The sequence below is a fragment of the Antedon mediterranea genome, chromosome 7 (genome assembly GCF_964355755.1).
Source record: "Antedon mediterranea chromosome 7, ecAntMedi1.1, whole genome shotgun sequence".
Classification (NCBI taxonomy): domain Eukaryota; kingdom Metazoa; phylum Echinodermata; class Crinoidea; order Comatulida; family Antedonidae; genus Antedon; species Antedon mediterranea.
In genome coordinates, this window is record NC_092676.1 from 7,686,058 (window position 1) to 7,695,988 (window position 9,931).

The 9,931-nt window shown below is 31.0% G+C and overlaps 1 protein-coding gene across 1 annotated transcript; it reads left to right on the plus strand.

Moving 5' to 3' along the window:
• Nucleotides 1–116: 116 nt before the first annotated feature.
• Nucleotides 117–2,471, plus strand: LOC140054399 (uncharacterized). The gene is made up of 3 exons (XM_072099378.1): nucleotides 117–491; nucleotides 682–790; nucleotides 1,018–2,471. The coding sequence occupies exons 1-3, from the start codon at nucleotides 236–238 to the stop codon at nucleotides 1,214–1,216; spliced, it is 564 nt and encodes a 187-aa protein (XP_071955479.1). The 5' UTR covers nucleotides 117–235; the 3' UTR covers nucleotides 1,217–2,471.
• Nucleotides 2,472–9,931: the final 7,460 nt, after the last annotated feature.

The window sequence follows — 9,931 nt, forward strand, 5'->3', positions numbered from 1 at the left end:
AAAGGTATCGATTCGTGTACGTGTGCGGAAGGAGAAATTAAAAGACATTGATGGCGTTCCATATTCTAAACAAAAATTTGATTCCGGAGTCGAGTAGGAGGTGGAGTCGAGTCTAGTCGCGAGACGGATATCCAGGAGCGGGCCGGCCTACGTGCATGTTTTCATGTTGTATTGGTAATGGTGGTACATTCTTTTTTGTAAGCTTAAATATTTGTTGCTCATTATTGATTTGAACATGATGTTTCGTGGAATAGTAAATATTAGCCGATTAGGCTTCAGAACTGTTAGGATTGGTCAGCCCATGTTAGAAGGTGGAGGAGGCATATGTTTATCACCGGCGTTGCCGTTCGGGTCATCACCAGCAGGATTGTCAAGGAGTTGTAGGCAACCCAGAATGAGCCTAGCTTCAGCTAGAAAACTATGTACAAAAAGTGAAAAGGATGTTGATAAAGTAAAGGAAAATGAAGTTGCCGCAGATGGTAAGAACCCGAGTAAGTACACTCTTTCAAATAGTATTTGTCTTTTTATGTTTTAAGAGTGGTAAATATTAATTGCAGTCATTGAATATCATTGACATTAATCATTGATTAAAAAATTCTATCAGTTATCATAATTATACTTTTATATAGCAATTTATTGCACTACCTACAGTTACCGAATACAATTTTTTTTTTTTTTTAGTTTTAGAAGGTTTCCATTTACGAGCAACACGGCCGAACAAAGTGGATCGTTGGATATTGGTATTTATGGGACGCTACAAGTCAGATCAAGATATTCCGGATTTTGTATCGTAAGGTTTTTTTAACATTCAATATTTTTAACATTCTAATTCCATATTCAATAAAATGCAGTAGGATTCAATTTTTCAACATCAGAATGTGATGTGCCCATATATGGATGATAATGTCATATCACTACCATATTTAGGCACATCACACTTTCTTTGTCAAACTAGTCTGATAGTAGTGTAGACAGATCTTAAAACACTAATAACATTTGTCTTTTCTTTTATTTCAGAGACACCATTATCAACAGCACAAAGAATAAATTCAGAATAATAGTAAATATTGGCATGGGTGTTTTTGCGCTTCTTGGTGGTGTAGTAATGATTTACATCGGACGCAAACGAATGCAAGCTGGAGAGAGCATCTCAGGAATGAACATAGAACGGCATAAAGCGTTCTACGATAAACAAAAAACAAGTGAAAACAGATGATTATAAGAATATGTAAGGCTAATTTCAAATGCAGTTTTTACAACTTGTGCGAAAAGCATTTCAAATTAATATAATGTAGGGTAATTAGTATTACAATGAATCAAAAACAGAATCTGATTTCAAAATGATGCTCAGTCTAAAACTTGGTCCCTGCTTGTGATTGGTCAACTATCTTGTATTGTGCCTACATTGTGCCTACATTGTGCCAACCAGGCGTTTAAAAAGTCTGGCAACATAACATCAAGATAAGCAACAAATTAAAACTGTTGTATTCAAAATAGTATACAGTACAGTAGTATGAAAAAGTGAGTTAATAAGGGTGGGAGGTAACAGTATTACAAATAAATAACTGTAAGTAGAGATAATGACAGCTTCTAAGCTTTGTGAAAAAAATCATTTGGTATTTAAAATGTTAGGAAATTCTACAGTAAATTTTTGTAAATTGCATTGTAAAGCGTGGTTCCCACTAGCGACGCAACGCAAGGACGTAACGCAACGCAAGTGAATTGACCAATCACAAGCGATGGCTTATTCGCTTGTGATTGCTAACTGTCTATAACTTTGCTTGTCATTGGTTAAACGCGTTCTAGTGGGAACCAAGCTTAACTAGCTTGCGTTGCGTTTACGTCCTTGCGTTACGTTCTAATGGGAACCAAGCTTAAGCAACAAACTATACAGACATATTTTAACGCACATGTGTGTATCCTTACTACCTGATTGGTTAATTTTGTATCACATGTTGATCGTCCAGTACTCCATTGCACGGTAAAAGTTCTATTCATTCTACTGCTTGTTCAGCTTTTTCTAAACATGTTGAGAATGTTGGGGTTTAGAATGAATGTTTTTGGATCCATTGAATGGGAGAATATTTTCATTCGTTGAAAAGCCAGACTGTCCTGTGCACCTCGTAAACATTCATTATTTGTAATATCACATAAAGACATAAAATTATTATACTTAATATGCGAAATTGATAAAATAAAGTTTTCATTGTAGAGAATAACCAATGTCAAATTATAAAAAAAGTTTTTTTTTTTAAATTATGAAATTGTTTTTGTTATCTAATAATGGTGCTGTATACCTACCTTTTCTGATAAATATTTTATAGCCAAATATAGTATATATTAATATAAATATATATCTCTAAAATGTGTGTGTAAATTAGAACATTAACAGCTGAAGTAGTTTGAATTGTAAACATGTTATCCATTGAAAATGGAACTTGAAATAAATGTTTGAAATCAAGAATGCATACCTTTCTTTTTTTACGGGCTTATGGGAGGGTAGGGCAACATTTACGGGCTTATGGGAGGGTAGGGCAACATTTACGGGCTTATGGGAGGGTAGGGCAACATTTACGGGCTTATGGGAGGGTAGGGCAACATTTACGGGCTTATGGGAGGGTAGGGCAACATTTACGGGCTTATGGGAGGGTAGGGCAACATTTACGGGCTTATGGGAGGGTAGGGCAACATTTACGGGCTTATGGGAGGGTAGGGCAACATTTACGGGCTTATGGGAGGGTAGGGCAAAATTTTGCCTTGTAACAGGAATTACAGGACCCTGTGTGGTCCTATCGGCTCCCTTTCTGAGTTTGTTACTTGTGGGCAGGAGGTGCAGATCGAGTGAGTGGCGGTTAAGACAGTGGAACTGTAATCCATAGCCATAACACCAGTAAGGGTTCAAGAATCACTTAGTCCATGGTTCTGGTGGTAGAACAAGTCTTCTTGGGTAAGGACTATAAACTGTAGGTCTAGTGTATATGCATATTGCTTGTGTGCACTTTAAGAACCTAGTACATCTTTCGAGACGAGTAGGAGGTTACCCCGGTGTACTAGTTCACACACTCAGCCACTGTCACTCACAGTCGCTTCTAGTAGGCCTACTAGTTGCAAAATCTTGTTGGACTCAATAGAAGAAGAAATACTGTGAGACGGTTGGGGTGATGTTTATACCTAATTCAGTAAAACAGACTGCTTGGTGTTAGAAACTTCCAGATCTTTGGTGTCCATCTCGTAACACAAGTCACAGCCTTCAACGTCTTCTGTGTTGCAATGTCTCAATCAAAATATCCCTAATTTAAAATTTTCACATTTTAATGAACGACAACTTGTACAAAACATTCTAATTAACTTGTTTATTAGACTACCATACATATAGCTCGCACAGTTCACAAGAAAGGATTTTTACGCTTCACTGCCCCAATAAGCTTGTAGAATAATTACTTAATTAAAATTATCTAATAGTTAATACTAATTAGCAATTATTTAAACAAATAAACAACAAGTCATACTATTGTCAATATTATAGCCAATAGTGCATTATAAACTGTTATACTACTGACTACTCATTGCCTAACAAATACCACAGTAAAAATGTTATGTATATTAATTCTTCAAACCCATGTATTATTTTTCAATATTGAACTAAAAAATAAAATTAACAAAACTTGGTAACGTTTGAAATAAAAGACTAAAGCAATCAGTAGACATATTTTATTAACATTTTTGGAAGCCATTAAATAATGAAAACACAACTATTTAAAAAATGTATTTCAACCTTAACAAAAAACAATTTAACTGGTTCCAAATAACGTTAACTAACAGTAAAGACACCAAGAAAACATTTGCATAAACTGTCAGATCTCATCTTTTGAGATAAGTACGAATAAATGATGCAAATTGTTCACTTGGTGATTATTACTACAAGCATTATCGGAGCAGTGAAGCGGAACGACCTAGAAAGTCTATTAGCAAATAGAATTATGTGCATGGCGTGTCTATCTTTGAATGTGCCGAATAAAACATGAATTGTATCTGTTATGTCTGATGATACATGTTTCTGTCACAAGTCCTACCGTCACAATCCGAAACAACTCCTATTTTCACGACTTTCCGATTGCGCAACCATAATGCTAAAGACGACAAAGCAAGAAATCTTTACAATCATCTATGCATGTCTACAAACAACACTTTCACAGAGATTTCACGTTAAGTTTGTAGAAACATGCGCAGAAAATAGCAATAGGTATGTCATGCTTCATTGCCTTTTGAATTTCATCACGCAGTCAAAAAGTCTCCTACCAAAATGGAAACGCTTTCCACTTTTTACTGTCCACTTTTTCAACATTAAAAAAAACCTTGATCAAAAAAAATACAACAAGGTCCAAAAAACAACTTTTTTTTCTTCATATTCTTAAAAATAAAATAATTTGATAATTTTTGCTTAATTTTTTTCTAATAATTGCAAATTGGAATGGTTACCAAAACTGTACTTCTGTTTTCGTTTTCTTTGATTCACAATAAATAAAATATTTTAACAAAATAACATGCTGCGGCTTTAAAAAAAATTTAGTTTTAAATGAGAAGCACCAAGAAAATATTTAATAAAAGTATATAATCTTTTTAATTAATAATAATAATAATTTTTTGACAAATTCAAGGTAAGGCATATTAAAAACAGGGTTCCAGTTTTTGTTTTAGTAAATTATTACAGTATATAATGATATACAAAACATTTGTTCTAAATGAACAACAAAAGAGTAAGGCCAAGTTCACACTAGAACAACAAAAGAGTAAGGCCAAGTTCACACTAGAACAACAAAAGAGTAAGGCCAAGTTCACACTAGAGGACTGTAATCTAGATTGGGAGCTACCATTAGCCTAACCGATTGCAGCCTACGTGAGAACGCTCTATACGTCAACTAAATTATCAAATGTTTACAGTAAACAAAAGTATGTTGTAAATATAGGATAATAATTGTATATATAATATTTTTTGTTTATATTTAGTTCTTTGAAACAACAAAGGCTATAAAAAAGTAATTTAATTTTGACAGGGATAAAATTCTAAACAGCAGTGATATACTAGAAATTTAATGGATATGATAAGGATGAAATTTTCCTTTTGCGAGAAAACTGGAACCCTAATAATCTAGGTAAATATTACTGGGGAAAAAAAAGTAGAGATCAAACGAGAGGCTTTGGCAAATAAAAAGAATGATTTAAAAAATCTACTGTCTGACTGAAATAGAAACAGAAAAATGAGATTTGTTGGGAAATTCCCAGAAGCGCACATGAGATTCTAGATTTGAGTAGTGCTTATTATTAATGTGAGCTAGTTATTAAGAGCAAGGTCAAGAGTAAGGTCAGGAGAAGGTCACAAGTAAGGTCAAAGTTTAATGTGAGCTAGTTATTAAGAGCATTATTTGACCAAATCAACAGATGTATGCCGAATGAACATAGCAACAGGTAATGAAACCGATGAGTAAGGTCAAGAGAAGGTCAAAAGTAAGGTCAAAGTTTAATGTTAGTATGATGTTCAACAAACTCATACAATTAATAAGTTGGTGGTGGGGACACCATTCAGACAGTAAAACATAAGAATTTAATATTCGATTTTTTAAATAATTTTAAACCTAATTTGACATCTAAAACCCTGAGATGAGAGAATATGACAATACACAACACATGGATATCTAACAATAACAACTAAAAGCATTCAATCACAAATTTTGATTTAAAAACAACTATGTAAAACAACTACCATAAATATATTTGCTTTTTGATTTAATACCAACATAGTAAATATTCTAATTTTGTTTATTTTATTAAAACAGGTTTGTTTTATCCTGTCAATTATATTAATTGAAATAAATTGCATATATAGCCAATTAACTTACTGTCCCACTGATATTTTTTTGATAAATATTTACCTTTTTGAAATTTAAGATAAACAGAAGTAGTAGTAGAATTAGAATTGTAACATTCACATTTCAAGAAGAAAATTTTAGTTTAAAAATAATTTTTTCGAAAAATGGGAACAAAAAATTCTTCTATGAATTGCACAGCCGATTTAATTAAAAGTAAAATTTTTTTCATTTTACCCAAGAGATTTTGACACAAGAAAATACTGTTATTATTATATATCATACAATTTCATATTAAATATTTTTCTGAAGATAAATGGATGGAAGTTTCTGTTACCTGAATTGAATACCAAATTCTTTTCCCCCTCATTACTGTAAAGTTATTATCAATGCTTTTAGAATAAAACTTATTCACACTATAACATCGTTTTCGGTTTTTTACTAAAATCAAACTGGAAATGAGAACAAATTTGATACATCTAAAAATGTCATGTAGAATTCCCAGAAAGTGCGGACGAGATTCAATAGTGGAGTTTGATTCTAGAAAATTAAACATTTTTTAAAGAATATTGCTAAGCAACAGTAAATAGTTTGAAGAAGTAATTTTGAAAATACGTCTGATAAATATCATTTATTTTCAGATTTTTAAAAATGTAACAATTTTATCTATAGACACTGTACCTAACAATAAAACAAAAGTCGTTTTAAGTACTAACAATAATAATAATTATGTTTCTTTGGATTTAGCCGCCCATTCCACAATTTCTCGATTCATAATGGTAATGTTTAAAACAAATAAAAATCTTGGTTTGTACACAAAAAAAAAGAATTTTTTACATTGCTAATTTCTTAATGTTTCACTTTTTGAACATACATTTATTGCATAGTATGCTGTTAATCAATTTGGATATATCTTTATTTTTTTTCCTGACAAATATACTTGAAAATCAATTATACCCAATCAGAAATTCTGAAAATACGAGATTGGAAGAACACTCTAAAAACACACACACACACACACATACTCAAAAAATCCTAGTCATATCGTCAACGTCATATTTTATGCACAAAACTGTTTTTTTAATGTTAATAAAAATGTGTAATCTTGAAAAACATGAATATTTTATGTATTGCTCTGAAATATATACTGTCTGCCGTGAAACTAAGAATAAAGAACATTATTTCAATCATAAGGAATTAATTATTAAAAATTTCTATTTCAATCAATTATTAATTTCGTTAATAACTTTTTTTAACGCAACTCCGCACCCCACTTTTTTTTAAACAGCTGCCAACCAATCAGATGCTGAATCTCAAATTCAAAAAAATTATGGTAAAAATGGTCAATTTTATAAAACTAAACATAACATTTTTAATACTTACTTAAACAAAACTTACATTTTTTTTGGCAAGGTGGTCAAAGAAAGAATTATAAAAAAGCAACTATCGAAAACCAAGATTGTTGAATTACTCAGTTTCAAGTAAATTTAAAGGTACAATTAAAAACTAATAAGACAATTTAATTAAGGTACTGTACTTCTATTTGAAATGTTGAAGGACAAAATGAGACAATATTCTAGGAATTGTATATCTCTTTGTTGTATGTAGTCTAACAGCTGAGATTACATAACAATCCAAGATAATGGGAAGGTACTCAACATATTTTAATTTATTCGTAAAAAAATGTAATTGTTCTAAAAACGAACTAAATATTAACAACTTTAAATTGTTCGTTTCTATTTCATACCAGACAGTATATTTTGAGGGAAAAAACGGTTTTTTTGCTGATGTACAATCTTTATTATGTTTATGTTATATAATAAATATGTTTTGTTTTTGTTTATTATGTTTGTTTGTTTGTGTCTGTCTGTATATACATGTTTATATTTACATTTGTTTGTTTTGTAAAAATATAATCTTTGCTTCTTTTTATGACAAATATTATGTTCAGCACTATGGTAAAGTTTTTGACATTTTTATAAATTGATTAATTAATATTCTGTTTTGTATTTCTAACACTATAATATATGTCAACAATGTATATTTGGTTGATGCTGTGTATTTATTTATAATAACATGTGACTGAAGTACATTTGCATACATGTGTAAAGAGGTTATTTTATATAGTAAAAAAGTAAACTTAAATAATTAAAATATCCAACATCTATTTCAATGTGACATGTCCCTACAAAAAACAAGGAGATTTTCGATTGCTAATAATGATAAATAATGTATTACACAGTAATGTGTAAAGGTTTGTATCGCGAGTAATAGTGTGTTCCCAGCAAATTCAAAATCAAGAATGTCTTAGTTATGCTACACTTGCCAAACCGATATGTTCCATTTTTGCTTTAATACTTGCAATTTTAATATTACATTTTTATATTGGTCAATTCAGCTTTTCTCCGGAAAACGGTTGTAGAATAACTTGACATAATTAGATTTTGTACAAAACAAAAACCTGTAATATCAGGTATGATAATTATTAAATCTGTTAATAAATGTATTGAATTGAGGACTTGTTAAAATGCAACAAAGCCGATTGTGTTCAATTTGTATTCTGAAAATAAATCATTGGTAAATTGAAATGAAATTAACCCTTCCCCACCGCTCCCCTCCCCCAGGTTGTAGGAACATGTCTTTAAATGTAAAACATTAACACCAATGAACACTAGAACCCATACAATAGTTCTGTAAACGAACAAAAAAAACATCACTACAAACCTTATCTACAAATGTAAAGCCAGTCAAAACAAGAGGTATTCAGATTAAGTCATGACAATTGACTCGTGTAGTCTAATCATTTTAATCACCGTGATAACACCATTGATGCATATACACGTCAATAATCAAACTGTGCATGAATATGGTGCTATGCAAGAATTAGTACAACAAGTTTTAAAGTTCCAATACTTTCAACAAAGGTAGCTGATTGGTCAGATTGAATGTACATCAAATTTTTTAAGATAAAAAGTGAAGAAACATGGATTAGTGAAGGATTTTGCCAAATTTAATTTTTGCATGAAACAACAAACAATAAAAGTCACATGATGCATCTGAATTCCTTATGTGTAGGCTAATGCAATGAAAATAAGACAACATGTACTATCTACTACTTAGACTCTGTCCAGACTGCTGAATGTTTCCATATATGGAAATGGTATTACCAAATATGGTAGTGATATTACCTTATATGAAAATGGTATTGCCATATATGGCCATAACAGTTTATTTCAGGCCTGGACAGTTTTTTAAAGATTGATACAATAGCAGCTCTTTGCTGTAAAATTACAGTTCAGTGTAATAACAATAACTTCGCAAAATTTTTTTGAAATCAGACAAATTGTTGAATATTTTTTCCTAGTCATGGAATAATTAATATAGAATTTTTTCCTAGAATTTCCACAATTTAGTAATCTGTAATTTACACCACGTTTAAACAAACTTTACATTTATCTACAATGCAACACAAACTGAGAATGAATGATATTATTTGAAATATCTGAATTGCAATCTGTTTTATCCCCTTTTTTGTTTTTTTTTAAATATTTTTTTTATATTTGAGTTTAGTATTGTTTTCTACATCGTAAGAATTTCTTTAAGATGTTTTTTGGCAAAGAGCAAGATGGATACAACAATCACATAAAGAGAGAGAATACTAATGGGGTGGGGGGGGGGGGCACTTTCAGGCCTCAATAAGTGTCCGCTTAATAGGGGTGTCCGACAGGAGGTGTTCTACTACTATTCACCATAACAACAAAAATCATATGTTTGTGTCATTTACAGAAACAAGTTAAAGTTAAAATTAGGAAAAAATCTTGCATGATACTGGTAATTTAAAAAGTACTGTATATTATTCTGTCATTTTAAATAATTTCTTTTCTATTATTTAATAGGAAAATTGTTTTAATAAACTAAACAGAAAAACCATGCAATTAATATATGCAGTTCTTCTCTTAATACTATGTACTATAACTCATGCAAAATAATATTTAAAGTTCTATTTTTCTAAGAATAATTGTTATTATCTTGATGTTATGGCGTTTGGCCATTTTATAGTGCTGAGC